At 42.3% G+C, this 20,223-nt stretch overlaps 1 protein-coding gene across 2 annotated transcripts in view; it reads right to left on the bottom strand.

Moving 5' to 3' along the window:
* Positions 1-19,652, bottom strand: part of LOC117001603 (KH domain-containing, RNA-binding, signal transduction-associated protein 3-like) — a 96,004-nt gene extending 76,352 nt beyond the window's left edge. For both annotated transcript variants that reach the window (XM_033070044.2, XM_042779653.1), the window contains exon 1: positions 19,181-19,652. In XM_033070044.2, coding sequence (XP_032925935.1) covers positions 19,181-19,268 — 88 coding nt within the window. In that variant the 5' untranslated portion in view covers positions 19,269-19,652. The remainder of the gene's footprint in view (positions 1-19,180) is intronic.
* Positions 19,653-20,223: the final 571 nt, after the last annotated feature.

Here is a 20,223-nt window from a genome sequence, read left to right as displayed (position 1 = left end):
TAGACATAGACTTCAGTCCATATCCTCAACCTACTCCACTGAAAATTATTTATCTCATTGTGAAGATGACTTATAACAAAATGCTAAAATTAACTGTATTATTTATCTACTGTACCTACTGTACATTTAACTACTGCAGCTCTTTCTTTAAGCATGATTTTTTTTTTTTTTAAATTAGCAAGGTCAGGTATCCACTAGCTACAAAAAGTCAACTCATTTGTTCTGTAACTTAAAAATAAAATCCAAAACACAGAGAATCTTACACTACTTGGTGCACAGGACTCAGGCAAAATGAAGTTAATATTCCTTATCAAGAGTCCTCACAGGTAGCTGTTCCACCTTTTTCATTTACGCATGTGAACACAGCCAGGTAGCTCTTACACAAGATTTCACTTGACATTTTGGTGAGACATCAAGAAGGGCCTATAATCTTTCTTCCTTATCATGTACTTAGCACTGCAGAGTACTACAAACTTTCTGTGACTCCTCTGACAACTTTCACAAGAAAATGTGTAAGTCACATCTCAACTGAAAAATGGATACAACCTGCAGCTCTCAATATGCAAATATCACATTTTAAACTATCGCCAAGGTGAAGCAGTAGCCACAGCACATCCAGCTGTTGAGCCTTACAACAGACAGGCTTGAGCACTATTAAAACCACATGTTAAGGCAAAAAATGCAATCTAAAAATCTGCAAGCAGATTCAAGTAAACCATATTTAATATTAGAGGATAGCTATGATAACAAAACACATCCCTGTGTTTCATGTAATGATAGTTAAACAAGTAAGTGTACAGCTGTTTCCTTAGCATTATGCAAAATGCATGTAGTTATCAGCAAGACAAAGTAGTGTTAACTTCTACTTCTCTAAAAATCACTTTTAGATAACTAGAGCTTTGCCAGGAGCCTCCATCCCAATGACAGAGGCCAGGACAGAGCCTCACACTCTGGCAAGCCTTACTTCAGTAATGTATCATTGCCCACTGATTAATACCAGTAAAACACAACTCACTCCTTCTGTAAGTCACAACTTACTTGAAATCACCACTAAAGCAGAAGTTTCATGAAACATCCACAAATACTGAGGGAGCTGGCTGATGTCATCAACAGGGCACTGTTTTTGTAAGGTCATGGTCCTATCTTCAAGAGCAGGGAGCAGGATCTGGGGCACCATAGCATGGTAAAAATCACCTTGATCTCTTGGAAGGTGATGCAATAAACAGCTCTTGAAAACCATTTGCAAGCATAGAAGGACAAGATGAGAGCAGTTTGCACAAATTTATGGCAGGGAAGTCACAAGTATTAAACAGCTATGAATAGTATGAGATGAGATGAGATAAGATAAGAGCTGGTTTGTCCACCCCATCTGTAGTAGGGCTTTTGAAAAGCCTCCCACACCCCTCACATGGACTGACAAGGCACAGGATAGAGACATGGACCTTGAGCTGGACTGAAAACTGATCTGCCTGGCTCAAAGGACTCTGTCAGGGGCATCACAACCAGGCCAGACATCAGTGGTGAGCTCTGAGGGTCAATGATATTTAACATCTTCATCAAAGCCCTGGCTGATGGCACAGAGTGCAGTTTCAGCAGCTTTACACATTACAGAAAACTGGGAGCAATTCAAACACCAGAGGGTTGTGATGACACTCAGAGGTGCCTCAAAGAGGTGGAGGAAAAGACTGACAGCAGTCCCATGCAGTTCAAAGGGAAGTGTAGAGCCCTGTGCCTGTGGAAGAATAACCCCATGCACAAGAATGGCCTGGAAACCAAACATCCAGAAATCAGCTTTGCAGAACAGGACCTGCAGCTCAAACAAGCTGAGCACCAGCCAGGAAGGTGCACTTGCAAGGGCCACCAGCACCTGGGCTGCACCAGAACAGCACTGCCAGCACTTTGGAAGTGGTGATCCTTCCTCTCATGCAAGTTTTACCAAGTGTCTTGATTTCTGCTGTTTTGAATTTTTTTGAAGAAAAGATTTGTTCCATCTTTGGTACTTTTTAAAAAATACTAGTTCTAATAAATTCTTCCCCCAGCCCAAGATTTATTTCTCATGAAATATTGGAACATAGAAAGCCATGATTTGTTACCTGAAAGCACAGCAGAAATTAATGCTATTCATTCATCATAGGAATGCTAAAACAGTCCAGAGAAACTGATAAGGACAGAGCCAGGGTACAGCAGTCCTTTGTTTTCCCTCTCCATTGTGCATGGCTGAAAATGCACACAGCATGCAGCTCTTCCCCAGAACGCCACATTGTCCAAAATGCATTTTCTGTCCAATAAAAACTTGTCACTGTCCATATTTCACACAGAGTTAGGGAAAGGAACAGAGATAAAGCTATTGCAAGTATCTATAGTGTTTTTAAATTCTTATATTTAATTCAGTGAAACTCAGAGTTAGCACCAGACACTGCTATGACTTAAACTCACACCCACTGATTCTACATAAGCTCTACCAACAATAATAACCTCAATCTTACTGCAGAATTGATAAAAAAACATCTATATATTCTGTGGCAATGCACTGATCAAGTGAACTCAAAGTGAATGCAAACACTGCTTAGAGCCTCTAAAAGATGAACCACTGAAAACAGTGTACACTGGAGTAACCTTCATGTATAGCCTCTTGTTCCAACCTACTGTTCGAAATTTTCTCATCTTGCTGATTTTTAACACAAGCTTCCTGCTCCTTTGATGTAAATTTCTCAGAATCCTGAAACTTCCATGGCTGAAACTTTGTTTACTAAAGCACAAACCATTGATGTGTAAGTAAGCTGTTAAAAAGTAATCTTGTAAAGAAAGAACACAAAACCATAAAAACAGGTGGATGTCATGGGTCATAAAATAAATTAGTAGTATATTACTCTTTAAAACAATAAAAAAAATCACAAATTTTAAAAATGCTTTCATGATGTTTATGAAAAGGTAACAACCTAAAGCATCCTAAAGCATTTGTACATTCTGATCCACAGACGTAGGAAACAAACCTATGGACATTAGTTGGCACATGTAAAAGAAAAGAGACTAATTCCAACACCCCATCCTGGATTAGGTTAACACAACCCTAATCCTCTAACCTCCAAGCCAGGTTGGATGGGATTTTGAGCAAGCTGGTCCTCTGGAAGGTGTCCCTGCCCATGGCAGGGGGGGATTGGAGCTAGATGACCTTTAAGGTCCTTCCAACCCAAACCACTTCATGATTCCCTCAGAAGGAATTCCTTCCATCACTTCCACTGCAGCAGACAAGAGGCAAAGTACCACTTTTGACAAAATTATTGTAGGCAGTACTTTTATTTTTGCCACCCATTACAGTCCTGGGCTGCAGTAATGTAACTTGCCAGGAAAAACATATAAAGGCAGGTTGCACATCTACTGCTCTATGGGAAAGTGCAGCTTAAAGAAATTTGTGTGGTGATTTTATGTATGAGTTTCAACATAAATTGGATGTTATAAACTTCCAGCAGCCAAGTTAAAAATTAACTAGTAGAGGGATAACATTAATTACTATCCCTTCCACATGCTCAATAGCAGGCAACTCAAAATTATTTTCTGTGTAGGAAGACACATATTACACAGAATTAATGCATATTGCTACCAAATTCAATTTTTTCCCCCAAATATTATGCTATTAAACTTATTTTCATTAAATTAGTTGAACCACTTCACAGAATTGTAGAACGAGATAAGACTCCTCTACAAGTGTTGTAAAGCTTGGGAGTCCATCTTATGGACTCAATCCAGCTGCAAATCATAAGGAAAGGACCAAACATCTTTTAACAGGCCAGTTTCTGCACGAAAGCAGCCACACCTACAGCTGCAATAAATCTTCTCTGTAGGACCACATACCTGTCCATGCAGCACCTTCCCTGAGGAAGGTAATCTTCCAACTCCCATGGCATCTAAGAATAGTTTTTGGTTTTTTTCCTTAAACTAGTATTTTTAGCCTTCACCTAATCGAACATTATTCATCTTTCCAAATCTAAGAAAAAATGCAACCGACCATGTTTTATGCCTGCAAAAATATCTGAAGTAACTACCAACTTATACAATAAGCTTTTCTGGAAACACACCTTACAAAGCTAAAATATACTGCAGTTTTAGTAGCATTTATGGTATGGGTTTACTTGCCATAAGAAACAGCTCTGACTCAAAGCCTTTCTCTAAAGAAAGTGTCTTCATGTTTACCTTAAACAGAACTAAGCAGTTCCTTCTGAATTAAGTTGTATTTTGGGTTAGAAAAATTGTTTACAAAAAGTATCTTTCTTTGGTAAAAAGTATTCTTAATGCTGCAAGTTTCTTTCCAACAGACATGGTTATGATATAGCTGCATGAATCAGGAAAAGTGCATCTCTATGCAACTATTCAGAAGTCAAGACATTGCAAATTATTTTGTCTAATTTGCTTTGAAGATAGTTTAAAATCAAATGCTTATGCAGAAATCCAAAATATGATGCCTGACTTCTACTGCAGCCAAATTATGTCACACAGTTATTTCATAAATTAACTTTTCTTGTTACTGCTTTAGTTTTAATCCAGTTAATTTCAAAATGTCTTCTTTCACTGAACACAATTTTTTCCCAGCGATGAGAAGGTGTGCTCTTAGGGGAGTAATTGCTGTAGTCAATAGTTTAAACAGCAGATTTCAGTGTGTTTCTACAGGTTCTACACTGAAAAGCAGCTACTACAAAGTGTCACAGGCACAAGGCAGCTGACACCTCTAAGTGCAGTGGAACAATTCACAGCCTGGGAAGTTCACCTACATTCAAGGTGAGACAGCAAAAATAAAACTGGTCATATTTTTAACAGCAGTGCTGGGAGCCTGCAGGAGCTGCTTCTAACCAGACACCTGGCCTGCATGTCCCCCACCTGCCTTCACAGCCCCATATATTCAAGTTTCTGCTCCTTCATCACTTCTGCCTGCCAAGAAACAATAAGAAAAGTGCCAACGCAAACTACCTGAGGTGCCATTACTTCTTGATTCAGTGATGCTTAAATTGCTTTTATATGGGAAAGAAAATGTTGATGCTCCATTTTCCAAAAGTACAGAATGAAGTTATCTTCTAGATGTGGCAGAGGACAAAGGGAATGCATTTGAAAAAAATACAGCTGCTTAAAAAATTTAGAGTCTGGGTACTTAAAAGATGAAAGACAGCTGAGACAGCAGTAACCAATCAATAGGGTAGATTTTTCTATTGCTCCTTGCTACTAGACAGAAACAAAATAAAAAATTGCATTTGGGAAGAAACTCAAACAGTTGCAATGGATACTTGTGCACCAAGTCTTCCTAGAGAAAGGGTCATGTGCTACTAAGTTTCAAATCTCACTTCCCCATCTGAGTTCATTGACCTTAGAGCAAGTGCAGGAATGGCATGGCCAGTCACATACAGAATAACCACCTAAACAGGCTGGAATGTGTTATTTTGCATACATCCAAGAAATAAAGGTGTTCCACTGAACTGAAAAATCTGACTGTCCACTAACACATCTGAGAAGAACATTTAACCACGGGGAATATCAGCTCTTTCTCGTGCAGACAGGAGAGACACATTCACAAATCCCTCTACCAAACCTGTCATGTGGGTTTAAAGACTCAATCATCAGTGTGTCACAGAGCCAGAAAATACCAGAAATGCTACAATGAATTTTCGTTGATCATAAATGGAACTACACTCCCAGAGCTGCTCTTTTTGCAGTAACCCTTTCTAAAGTAAGGCACAACTAATTTAATAAGTTACTACTCATACTTTAGTAACTTTTAAAATACAAATATAGCACTAAATTATCAGAAAGAGTTGGGAATGAAGAAAAGCTTTTTTTTTTTCACTGAATTCATACAGCTTTTACTATACCTTAGCATAATAACTATTGGCAGTACCCCTTGACAAGAAGCATTAGATTAACTATGTAGCTGGCCAGGAGTATCTATTCTGTTTAATCTATTTTTCTGAAGGGACCATCTGCTCTTATTTCTTCATTTTGTGGCTTAGCTTGAAATTGCATTCACTATTCTGTTAGGATTTCAATTAGGTACACGTAAAATTTCTTCCATGTCAGGATGGCTGTCTTGAGGATGAAATACTGTAAGGGGAAAAGGTGTTATTACAAAAAAGTTGATTGACTATAATTGATACAGCTCAAACAGCTAATTAGTCAGCAATAAAATGAGAGAAAAATAATGCTAACATTTGTTTTATTACAGCACAGCTTGACATCCATTACTAGCAGTATGCACAGCCTTGTTTAAGGTACCAAACCTGAATAAAGGAACTATGCTTTCTGTATTTCCTCCACTCAGCTCTTTTCCAATGACTCTGCAGAAAAGCTTCAAATCTCAGCTTTGATAACAGCAATGAAACCTTTCCAAATGAGGAGCCAAAAAAATACCTCATACAGATGCTGACAAGACATACCTGCTTGATTAGCATCATTAGCACAGATTTAGAAACACTGAATAGTTGCTCCTAAAACACTGAAATACAAGCTACAGGGTTGAGCTCTAGCCAGTTACTACTCCAGTGGAATGATATAAAGTTAAGAAAAATATTCTGAAAGAATTGGAAAAAAAAAAAAAAGCCTACAGTTTTGTCTTATACTTCATCCACGTGGGAAAGAAAACTACTTTTGATTCAATTATTTCCTATCTATTTCACTGCTTTCCCCAGAAAAATGACCAGGCAGGCGGCTATCCAGCAAGCTGAGTACTTTAGCTATTGCCTAGAGTAACTAAATAAATAGTCAGCATCAGCCTCATGCAAGGCATCATAGCAAGCAGCCTCATAGGCCAGGCAGTCATTGGAAGCTTTGGTCATTGCTTTGAACACATGAACAGGAATAAGGGATTGGTGCCTTCAGGATCTACAACCTACTCAGTGGCAGAAAATACATTATGTTAGCACAACGCTCAGCACACCACTGAAGTCTAAGGAAACTATGATCCACTAGTTAAGAAAGCAAGTCACATCCATTTTCCACTGTCAGGGCATTAATCTAAAGGATAATTTGCTTAGAGTTCTTCATAGAGCTGATCCCACAGCCAGCTACTTGCCACTTATGTGAATGAAACCCACATCAGCATTTTTAATTAACCTTATCTTGAACTATGTGAACTATTACTTAGGATTTCAAACAAGGCCTATTATTTCAGGTCTGCAAACTATGTAAGTACATCTATAAATAAATAATTTATAAACACCATTATGGTGATTTCCCTGTACTCTCTATTTAATCAGCTGATAATAAGGGAATATTCTAAGAGCATGAAGTTTAAAAGTCTGGGAAAGTTTCTTTTAAAATATCAAATTGGACTGACAGCAGGCTTAACAGTTCAAGTACACATTAAGAAAACACTCCAGACCAAAGATACTTCAGGTAATAGAAGCATTTGGGGTGGAAGTGACCTTGAAAACCATCTAGTTCCACACCCCTGCCATGGGCAGGGACACCTTCCCCTAGCCCAGGTTGCTCAGAGCCCCATCCAGTCTGACCTAGAACACTCCAAGGGATGGGGCTTCCACAGCTTCTCTGGCCAACCTGTGCCAGTGCCTCAGCACACAGAGAAGGATTTCTTCCTCATATATAATCCATACATCTCTTCTTTCAGTTTAAAGGCACCCCCGTGTATGATAATGACACCATCCTCCATATATAGAGCGAGGGGCAGAAGGAAGAGGTGGACATTCAGAGTGGGAGGAATAAGGAAGGGGGGATGTTCAAAGTGGAGGCGTTTGTATCCTCGAGCCACTGTCAGGTGTGATGGAATCCTGCCTTTCTGGAGATGGTTGAGCCCCTGCCTGCTCCTGGGAGGTGGTGAATGGAGTCCTTGTTTTCATCTGACTGTGTGTGCATCTTGTACCTTGCTTGCTAAGGTAGCCTGTCTTAACCCAGAGTTCTGAAGTTTTTACTCTTCCCATTCCCTCCCCCATGGCCCGGCGGGGAGGACGGAGCGGAGCTGCGGGCTGGGGTCACAGGAGGACAGGGACACAGCTGCGCCCTGCGCTGCACACCAGACAGAACACAGCTGGTTGCCGAGCTGCCGGGACAGGGAGACCCGCTGGCACCCAGCGCCCGATCCCACTCTCCGAGGGGCTGGACCCAATCCCGGCCCTCCTGGGGGATCACACCCGATCCCATTCCCCAGAGCCCGCTCACCGAGGGGCTGGCACCCGACCCCGGACCTCCTGGGGGGGGAACACACCCGATCCCCCACCCCCGATCCCGCTCTCCGAGGGGCTGGCACCCGCTCCCAGGATCACTCTCGATCCCAGGAGCCCCGACCCCGACGCTCTCGATGGGCAGACGGCCGATCCCGGGAGCTCCGACCCTGTTCCTCCCGAGGGATCACACCCGATTCGCCTCTCCCGGGAGGAATCACATCTGATCCTCCAAGCCCCGATCCCGGCTCTCCCGGGGAATGGGATCTCATCACGCCCCAATCCCGGCTCTCCCAGGGGCTGGGATCGCATCACGCCCATATCCCGGCTCTCCCGGAGGGATGGGATCGCATCACGCCCATATCCCGGCTCTCCCGGAGGATGGGATCGCATCACGCCCCAATCCCGGTTCTCCCCGCGGATGGGATCGCATCACGCCCCAATCCCGGTTCTCCCCGCGGATGGGATCGGATCACGCCCCATATCCAGACTCTCCCGGGGATGGGATCGCATCACGCCCCATATCCAGACTCTCCCGGGGATCGCATCACGCCCATATCCCGGGAGTCCCTGGGATGGGATGGGATCACGCCCATATCCCGGGAGCCCCGCAGGGCCGCGCCGCTGTCGCCCCCTCCTGGCACCGCTCGGCGCGGGCGGCACCGCCACAAAAATAATTCCCAAAACGCTCTACAGCCCTCCCGAAACAGCTCCCCCAAAATGAAACACACACAGTACCTTATCTAATAACTAGTGCCCTGATCATAACAGAGTTGCCTGGCAAAGATGCGTTCAAAAGCCTTCCTGCATAAGCTACATCATCAGGAGCTCTCTGCATCACTACATGTAAATGCTGTATTAGAATCTTGTAGAAAAACCCACTGTAGAGCTTCTCTCTTCCTAAATTGTGCCCATATTAATAGTCTGTAATCGCCCAAGAACCTCAAATTCACAGATGACACAGGGCTGGCAAAAGTCTTCAGTGGTCATTAGTTCTCTGTCATGGTTCAGCCCCACCGAGCAGCTGAGCCCCACACAGGTGTTCCCTTCCCCCCAGAAGGATGGGGGAGAAAATCACAAGGGTAAAATTAATCAATCAACTTCATGGGTCGAGATAAAGACATTTTAATAGTACATAAAGCAAAATCCATGCACATAAGCAAAGCAGAAGAATTCATTCACCACTTGCCACAGCAAGGCAGGTGCTCAGGCATTCCCAGGAAAGCAGAGCTCCATCACACATAATGGTGATTTGGGAAAATGAACACTATCACTCCAAACTTTCTCTCTTTCTTCTTCCCCCCAGCTTTATATGCTGGGCACAATGCCACACGGTCTGGAACATCTCTTGGGTCAGCTGTCCCAGCTGTGCTTTACCCCACTCCTTGTTCCCCTCCAGTCTCTTCACCAGTTGGGTGAGGAGCAGAAAGGGCCTTGAAGGAGCAGAGAAGGTCTCTGTGTGAGCTCTGCTAAGCAGTAATGAAAACATCTGTGTTATCAACTCTGTTTTCATCACAAAAAACAAAATACAACCCCACATTGGCTACCAGGAACAAAAAAATTAACCCCAGCCAAAACCACCACAACCCTCACAAGCACTTTATGACTACACTTACATCATTCCCAGCATTTGTTTCACATGGAATTAACAGGCTTCTGTGAAGGCTCAGGTGCCTGCAGAAACAAAAAGGTCTCACAAACAGATAGAGTAAGCCCTTAAAATGTGACAAATCTTTTGTTACATTCTTTTATACAGTAGGCCAATAAAAACCCAATCATTTTTCCAGACCATGGATGCACAGTGTAATAAAAAGGTCAAGGGTATATGATAGACGAAAAGAATCTTTAAGCCCAATCTGTGCAACACAAGACAAATTGGACCACAAGAGTCTTTTCCAGCCCTTAAGATCTGGTATGAAAGGTGCTGCATTTCACCTTGCAGACTATCCCACCTAGGATATTACTGGCATAACTCTACATAGGGAGCAAGTGTTAACTTGGACTAAAGGTATCATCTGCTGTGAAGCAGTGGAGCTCCTCCAGAAACCAGTCTTTAAATGGAGAAACTGAATCAATCATCAAGAACAAACTCTTTTGCTTTGAGAAACATCTCTACTTACCACAAAGATTTTGGGGAACCCTTTTAAGAAAGGCAGAAAATTGATCTGTGATCAAGTTTCTCCAAAATTAGGACTTCTTGAGCCTAAAATAATAGGCTGGAAATTGTGAAGAAGCAGTTGAATATTTTAAAAAGTGAAAAAATGCTTCCAGAACTTTCATGACTCAACAAATGGATCAAGAAAATCATACCCAAAGTGTGATTCTACAGCTGAGAAAAATCTGCTTTTCTTCAAGCTCAGGAGGGGAGACGGGATACAGTTAAACGCAATAAGACAAATAACCAAACAGACATCATGAACCATGGTGCCTTTCACTTTCACAGAAGTGAGATTCATTTAGCATTAATCTGGAGGTGGGTAGAAAAGGAAAGGGTCATTTTTTTACTTCACTGCTTTACCCCATGGAGCTGTATCACTGAAGTGGGCACAGAGGGCACCACAGCATTTCTGCTTAATAGCAGAAGAAAGGCAATAAAAGCTTCCTTAACCCTTCAAATACTGCAGATGTGATTGCAGGGAGCAGAAACTGGGCTTCTGACCAGGGACACATCAGGATTGGTACTTGACCTCCTCTACTTAATTAGGACATGGAGCAAAGTGAACCAGTAACAAAAATCACTTTCCACTATCAGAAAACAGAAAAGGACACACAAGAGGAAGAAAGATCACATTAAAAGCAGTCCTTCCATTTCTACATCTGAAAATCACAATTTTCATCCCTGGCTGAAAACATCTAAAACCTTTTACTTTCAAACACATCTGCTTCCCAGAGTACTGTTACTGAATGGCCTGAGGCAGTAAAAGGCTACAGACACATTTACTCTCCAAGCATTCAACAAATGAAGCAGCAGTAAGAGGAGAAGTAATTTTGATTCACAGAATCCTAGAATATCCTGAGTTGGAAGGGACCCACAAGGACTGAAGTCCAGCTCCTGGCTCTGCACTAGACCAGCCCAAGAATCCCATCATGTGGCTGAAAGCACTGTCCTGATGTTTCTTGAGCTGTGTCAGGCTTGGTGCTGTGACCCCTTCCCTGGGGAGCCTGTTCCAGTGCCCAAACACCCTGTTGGTGTAGAACCTTCTCTCAATATCCAACCTAAACCTCTGGCACAGCTTCAGGCCTTTCCCTCAGGTCCTGTCATGGTCAGCAAAAAGAAGAGATCAGTGCCAGCTGCTCCTCTTCCCTGCACAAGGATGTTGCAGACTGCACTGAGGTCTCCCCTCAGACTCCTTCTCCAGGCTGAATAGATCAAGTGACCTCAGCCACATCTCAAGTGGCTTCTCCTCCAGACCCTTCATCTTCATAGTCCTCCTCTGAACACCCTCTAATAGTTTTATATCTTTCCTGTATAGTGGTGTCTGAAACTGCACATAGTATTTAAGACAGTCTCCTTGTCCACATAAAGGCATCTTCCTCAGACTATTCCTTTTAAACAATCCTGATGGATTATTAAAGCCAAAGAAAATCAGTAAATCCTCAAAGGATTTGCAACTTCAGGTTTTCACTGTCACTGCATTATACCAAGATCAGCACAGCAGCAGTTGTTATAACAAATCTTCTGTTGTATCAAGTACAACGGGTTTACTGAAATGACTTCTAATCTTTTAGGTTTCCAATTACTTTGTCAACAAATTCTTCCCAGAAAATAAAGATCTATAAAAGAACACCTCTACAAGCCAAAAAAGTGAAAGATTTACCATCTACAAGAATTAAACTGACATTTTTTTGCTGCCTTGCAACTTTGTTGAAGTTGAGTTGCTACCTGCAGCCAAAAGTCTGATAAACACATCAAAATAAGAAATGAAAGGCATCCAGCAAATAGCAACTAGAGATGGAAAATAGAAAGAAAATCCATTTAACTGCCTAGTTTCTTAATAAGTTTATCTTGACAATAAGGTAAAATGCAGAAAAACAACAACATAAGAGAACCATAAGTTATAAATATGAAAAAGGAAAATTTAAGCAAAGGAAAATTTTAAGATAGGATAAACAGACAAAGAATAAAACATTCACTGCTCAGCTGTTGAGGTACAAAAATGCATCAGCCAGTCTAACAATGCTTCTTCATGCTACCTCTCCAATTACTGCTCTTTAATTTGCTCCATGGCATAAACAACTGACCTACAGTTACTGTGCAGCCCAAATCATTGAGAGTTCAAAGAGCTCAACAATTTAGCAGGGATCAGATGTCCATAAACACAACTTACTTTGAAGCAAAGATATCAAGACACACAAAAGCTACTGGTCCTTATATGTGGTTTAAGAGTTAGGCACCCATTGCTAAAGTATTGTGCATTTTTTCATTTGTACTTCTTGGCCAGACATTTCACCATCAGTTTAAAGGGTCTCTTTGCATCTTTATTCACTCCTGAAGGCTGTCAGGCTCTCAAAGCACAAGCCAAAGATCTTTCACACACCAATCAGACTAGCAAGAGGCCTACAGACCTTCTCAAGCTTGCAAAGCATTGTATTTTTTTCCATTATTTCCTCAAAGATTAAGACATATGGACTTCTGTAACTAGAATGTCACAAGAAAATTAAATTCCTGAGTCCATATGCCCTTATGGTTTTAGCTTAAGGCCATAAAGATATTAATTTTCTAGCTACCATTACACCTGGGAAAAAAATAAAATCACACCTGGCTAGAAATAGAAGGCTCTAAAATAATTCCCAGAACTATCACCATTCCCTACCAAACCGCTCCCATGGCATGGGGGAGACTTGCCTTGCCAGGATTCAAGGGTAGAAAACCCCACTTTACCAAGACATTCTACTTTGCAGTATAGAAGCCCAGTCCTTCATTATCTTTTATTTGAAAAACAGTATTAATAATGTAAACATTAAGCTTGCAAGATTCCTGCAGAGCTCAGCTAAGAACAGTCAGTTAATTCACCATAAAATATTAGATATGTCAGTTACCAGTTAATCTATTTAAACATGCTTTTTACTGAACCCTGCTAAATAGTAATTAAAAAGTCATGTAGTACCACACTGAATACTTTACAGATGCTTCTCAACTCTGATCTCTGATACCCGATTCTTTCAAACAAAAGTGCATCCTAAGTTTTTGTTTCTTAATTATACTTGAGAGGAACAAAGTCAGAGGGCAGAAAGGTCACAAACACAAATTTTAAGTACATGCAAGGAAAGCCAAACAAGCCACAGGCCAGAAGAGCAGCACTGTGACCTTCTGATTTCCCCAGTAAATAAGCACTCAGAAGGTTACAGTTTTAATTTGCATGGCTGGTGTCAAAAAGGATTGGAAGTGACAAACCATGTCAGCCTGCATTTGAAACCTTTAAATTCAATCTCTCTCATTGACTGCCAAAGTGGGTGTGCAAGTGAATTAGGAGTCAGCTTTACACTAACTGTGATCACAGTGAATGGCTCCAGGCTCAGTCAGGTTTCAGAACAGAGGAGCCCAGGGGTGAAGAAAGTATGATTATCTTCGGCTGTTGCAGAAGCCCTGTTAACATGACTGGAATATCTGATAAACCACTTCCCAAGCCTTTCAAGAGAGTAAGATTGAAATCTAACTTTTAGGAAGCCCTCTGACTGTTCCAATACGGTTTCACTGCAATAAAAGTAAAGAGCAACCATAACAAGAATGTGAACTTCTGAAGTTTTACCAAATACAGACAGCTGAGATGACAGACTCAAACATCCTTTCTGCCCTAAAAGGGTTACTACTTTTCATGCTGCTTTAAGAAACAGAACCCAAGCCAGCATTCCCTAGTTTGATGGTGCAACCATTACATCATATTTATTCCCACTACTGTCATTTAAATTTCTCATCACACTTAGCCTGGAAAACATCCAATTCCACCAAAATGTTTTGCTTAGACTGCTGTCTTCTAGTAATCAGACTAAAACCCAAAGAGTTTATGTCTGGTTAGCCTCTAAGAATGACAACTAAAAGTGACCAGCTGTCTCAAATAAATCTGAGGAGCACAAAACTTACTGTATTTTATACAATACTCCAAATAATTTTCAAACACTATCAGCTTTCTACAGTCTCATCTCATTTTCAAAATACCTATGACCTTCATGAAGTGCTTTGAAATCCTCAAAGAGTAGGACACTTGGAACAAGGATTGTTTCTGTGATTGCTACTATAATGACAAAAGAGGAGAGTTTGAGGTTACACCAGTACATTCAATACCATTAGAGGCTGGGAATGAGCAGCACCATGTGTCTGTGCTGTGCCATGAAACCTGTCCACAGAGGAAAGTGGATGTTTCAGTGGCAAACTGTTTGCTTGCATTACAACATATAGATGCCACTACACAACCACATTCATTTTTGATAAATTAAAGAAAAACAAAACCCCTTGCATACTTAGATTTATTGAAGGTTGTCCTGGTTTTGGCTGGGACAGAGTTAATTTTCTTCCTAGTGCCCATTACAGTGCTGTACTTCAGATTCAGTAGGAGAGTTGACAAGACAGTGATGTTTTGGTTGCTAAGTAGTGCTTACTCCAAATCAAGGACTTTGCAGTGTCTCACACTCTGCTGGGGAGCAGGTGCACAAGAAGCCCAGAGGGAGCACGGCCAGGGGAGGTGACCTGGACAAAGGAATATTCCACACCACAGGATGGATGCCCAGTATATAAACTGGGGGGAGTTGACTCAGAGCCACTGATTGCTGCTCGAGGGACAGTCTGGGCACCAGTCAGCAGATGGGGAACAACTATTATACATCACTTGTTTCTCTTGGGTTTTAATCCTCTTTTTCATTTCCAGTATAATTATTATCTCTTACTTTATTTCATTCATTAAACCCATAAGCTGTATCATTTTTCAATTCTCCCCAGATTCCACCAGGAGAAAAGGAACAAGTGGCTGCACAGTACCTACCAACCAAGCTCAGCTTAAACCACAACAAAAATCAGTAATATACATGGAACCTTAATTTATTGTTAAGCTCCTACTTCAACCATTTCTACAAAGCCATCTCTGCTGAGGAAAAAAAAAATAAATTAGACCACTAACATCATCCTCAAAGCAGCAAGTGAGCACATTCCCACACACTCCCTTCTCCCTGATATTTAGAGAGGTACAGCTCTGATTATTGAACTCCCAACACAAGACACAGCAATCCCCTGCTGATCACAACTAGACATGTGGCTCAGGAAAGCCATTCAACACACAGTTAGCACATACAGCCATCTACTGATGGGAAGGCTTGGTATTCCTGTACATCATCTCATTAACATTTTAAAGGAAGCCTTGCCAACTTCAGATATTACCTCAAATCTCAAAGCAGCTAAAATGAGCTTGTAAGGAAGAATTACAGAGGTCCAGTCTGCACAGAGAGTTGTCTTTCAGCAGTGGCAGCAGCCCTAACTTTCATTATTGACACATTTAATTATCTACACAAACCGAACAACTGCCAAGCACCCATTTTCATGTCTCCTGTTAGAAATGTGTCTGGTATGCCCATGTTTTATTTACAGTTAGCTTCTTCCATCTGCAGTTTCACATACTTCATTCAACATCCACAAACTGCTCATCTTAAATCACTACTATAAATAAATGTGAAAGAAGGTAAAATAACTTCTCACGGATCTTTCAGTATTTTTAGAGCATCACTTGTGAACCAAGTCATGACAATCAACACTACACTTGCACATTTACCAACATTTACATACCACCACAACTGCAAAGTCAGCCTTCAAAATAAGGCTTGATTTCAGAACTACCAATACTCCCACAGACAAATATTTTTCAGATAAAGATGAGCACATGACAGTTAAAAATAGGAAAAATACAAATGTACTAATCTCTTTCTTCCTCACAGAATCTCATTGTTCCCAAGGTTCTTCATTTACAGAACTTACTGTCAGCTAATAACTGGACAATATGTTCCAGTCCCCATTGTCTGGTACCAGCTGCAAATTAATCCTACTAGTATGGCCATCTTACTACCCATGCAAATAAGCCTACTTCCAATCTATAACAAGTCTAATGGTTCTCAGGCAAAAAAAAGTCCCCTTTTAGAATGGCTCGATGTTCAAGTACACAAATATATCACCATAATTAGAACAGGGAATAAAGTCTAGTCTCCTGGAAAAGATTCCCACTGCTCCAAAATTTAAGCAGCAACTGAATGCTTCCATGACTGTTTAAAACAAAAATTAAGCAATAGATATTGTATTTGTGTCCCAAAGAGATAGGGCGTCAAATCCTTGAACAGAGTTCTCAACAAGAAAAATCATGACTCAGTATGCAGGAACATTGAAGGATACTGATATTTGATTTTGGTGCTTTCAAAGCAAGGTTTTGAGGCAGAGAAATTTCTGTCATATCTTAATTCAGAAAGACAGATTAATAATACTGCCCACAAAAATATTCTTACAGAATCTTAGTTATTTCCACATCATTCTTTTTCAACTGAAATGCTACCAAGGAACTTGAAGCAGGTCAAGCTCCACTTTTTAAATTTAAAATTATGTAATTTGTGTGTACACAAATCATAATGTATAATTATAAGCATAACATGCAAATTTATCCATTTCCATTTGACAACTATAATTACCAGATTTCAGAAGTCTAGACCCAGGATTTTCCCTAGAAAACAAATTTCAACATGACTGGAAATTTGTTTGCAATTTGGCTCTACTGTCTAAGAATAAACACACCTGAACTACTTCAGCATCTCAGAAGGATTCTACTTGATCCATACAACTCATACAAATTAGTCTTGAGTTTCTGAAGAAAGCCAGCTGATGTACAGTATTTCAATGTAAGTAAATACAGATAGCAAATTTAATACCACTAAGACACCAAAATGCTATTACATAATTAAGCTGGTTATTTAAAGCACTTAAAACCCTTGCTAAGACATTCTCACAGATACCCAAAAGAAACCAAATTTGGAAACCTGTTTCATTCTAAACTTAAAAGATAAACAAATCCAGTCAAAAAATTAGACAAGCTATTTCATTTGCCTCCACATGAACTAACAGAGAAAATACTCTGTGGACCTGGCACACAAAATCCAATCGAGAATCATTACATATACACTTCCACTAATAACTGTTGTTCATTTAAGTGCATAAAATTATTTGCAATTGAGGGGAAAAAACCAGTCTCTGGTAAAGTTAGTCATGGCAGGATGGGTTTGTATAATGTGCCCTCCTGAAGTCTTATTTCCCACCCGTATTGTACAGTCACTTCATTTTGTCTGGTTCTTTGGTGATTCAACAATTAAACTATCTATTTTACACAGATAGTATACAAATTTCCATTTTAAACTACAGTTAACCAGTTGATTAGTCACCCTCAATCTTTTGTTTCCCCACCTCTAACATGTGAAACACTTCAGATATAATCCAAGACTTCAAAGTAAACAAAAAATCAAGACACCTACTAGATTACAGAGGTTGGATGCACATTCATCTATGTTTTTTCACTAATAATATAATTGTTTTTAGCTGAATATACACATGCTGATACCATGATGAAAGGCAAAAGCTCCAGCCCTCCAATTTATCATTTCAATGAGAACCTCAAAAAATATCAAACTCAGTCAAAAGGAGAGATTTACTTCCTTTCACATGGTTTACAAAATAGTAAATTGCATACTTCTATAACTCTCTGGATAAAGATTGGATAAAGATTCTTCACTACTTGAACAGGAACTTCAATAATTTGCAGTCATCAAGTTCAATTTTTAACAGCTTTTTTCATTTACAAACACAACAAATAACTTTTTTTAACATAATTCTCCTCTTCCCTGCAATCAACAGGGACATTTTTACAGATTCAAAGTTTGGAAAAATACGCAAAATACCAACCACCCATGGACACAGACCTTCAATTCACTCATCATATGCATTCCATAGCTGAAACTGTGACAGCTACCCCCAACTCTGAGTATTTCAGACAACAGTAATTCAATTCCCCTTCTGATTCTCAGACAGCCATTCACATCTATTACACATCAAAACCTACAATGCATTAGAAGAACCCACATCAACTTAAACTTGTTCCTGTTATAGGATGTAAAGTACACCAAGCACTGCTTTGTAATCATTGCAATTGAAGCCAAAATCATTTTGGCTGTCACTGTGTTTGGTGTATTAGAGGATCAGTTCATCACTTATTTCACTGAGCATCCTAAGCACAAGAGCGAGCATTTGTCTCTCCAGGGCTGTACTTGAAAGTCACCTGCCAATTATACAGTATCTCCGAACTCACATTAAATCCTACTTTAATTCACACAGAATGACTTTTATAGTCAGTATTGCATCACTGAAGCAAAAAGCTAGCACTCTGAAGCACATCTGATATGACAGACGCAGAAGGGGCAGGAGCAATTTATTATTTGGAGTTACATAATTGCAAAGCAAAATATGCTTTGTGTTTTTTAAAGGTTTACTAAAATGTATCGTTGGCTCCTTAGCATCTTAACATCAGAGCCCAAAGTTTCTAGGAAAGGCCATCGGCAGCAGGCTCGCTCTTAAGAAGGCTCACACGCGTGTAAACAATCGGCTGTTCATTGTTCAGAAACGGGGTAAAACAGGAAAACCTTCTGGGGCTTTAATCGACGGGCAGCCCGAGCCGAGCACAGCAGACCCAGCCGTGTCACACAGCCATTCATTTCGGAATGATGTACAAGCGGAGCAGTGAGCGATGGCAGGGAAAGAAAGCGCCCATGGCAGAGGGGCAGGGGAAGGCGCCGGCAGCCAGAAAACACCGACAGCCCGAGCACAACAAACCCCGCCAGGCGGAGCAGGCAAGGGCGAGCCCCTCACCGAGCACCTCGCCAGGAGCCGAGCACAGCAAACCCCGGTGCGATAGGAAAAGAAAGGATAGGAAGCTCCGGCTCAGCACCCGCCGCTCCCTCCGGCCCGTCCCCACCGCGGGACAAGGCGCCCGCTCCGCCCCGCCGCCCCTCACCTTGGTTGACCAGCCGCAAGGCGTGGGTGAAGGACGGGTCCAGCGAGTCCTTCTCCGCCATCAGCTCGGGCAGGTACTTCTCGTCCATGGCAGCGGCCCGGAGCGGCAGCGGAGCCGGGGCGCCGGGTGCGCCCGCGGGGAAGGAGCGGGTCCGAGTCCCAGGCGGCGATAAATCCTCGGAGGCAGCGCTTCCCCCCGGCCGCCTCCCGCCCGGGGCTGCGGGGACGCATCCAGAAGGAAGCGCCGCAAGCCCCCGGCCAGGAGGGGGGAAAAAAGGGGCGCGGGCTGGGGGGACGCCCCCCCTCAGCGGGCAAGCGGCGCGGACAAATCACTCTGCGGAAGCGCACAAAGAGGAAAGACGGGAAAGAGACGCGCCCCGGGAGCCGCTGACCCAGGCGAGATGGGGGCCGCGCACACAATAAAAGAGGGATTGCTAGGCGGCGGCGGGCGCTGCGTACAGACGCGCAACACAAACACCACCGCCGGCGACACTGCGCCCACTGAGCGGGGAAAACGCGCCGCACCAGGTTTATATACCGCCCCAGACCACGCCCCCACGCGGCCCTTAGCCCCGCCCAGGAGCGCTGCCCCGCCCCAGCTCCCTCCAATGGGCGGGGACAGCTGAGCCCCCCCCAGTGTCAGCGCCTTGCTCCAATGAAGGCTCCTATTGGATGGCGTGGCCTGTCAATCAGGGCCGAGTCGCAGCTTCTCATTGGTCGCTGCTGCTGGCCCCGCCTCCCGGCGTCGGTGAGGGGCCGGTGCTGAGGGAGCGCTCCCAGAGCGGCTCCGCGCCCGGAGCGGAGCGAGGGCTGCGCTGTGCCTGGACCGGGGAGAATCATAGAGCCCCTGAGACCCACAGCGACCCTTCCGACACACGAGTTCCCTTCGAGGCCCTAGCCAGGGCCGTAGGATCTGTGAGAGGGGTCGGGAATTCGTGGACGGCGTCCTTTTCGTCCTTGTCAGATGTTATGGAGAAAGGCAGATCTTGTGGTGAAAGGAGTGCAAACGCGATTTGATTTTATTTTATTTTTCCCCTCCCTCAA

The sequence above is a fragment of the Catharus ustulatus genome, chromosome 1, assembly GCF_009819885.2.
Source record: "Catharus ustulatus isolate bCatUst1 chromosome 1, bCatUst1.pri.v2, whole genome shotgun sequence".
Lineage (NCBI taxonomy): Eukaryota > Metazoa > Chordata > Aves > Passeriformes > Turdidae > Catharus > Catharus ustulatus.
Note: the sequence above shows the minus strand (reverse complement) of the source record. Positions and strands in the feature narration are given on the sequence as shown.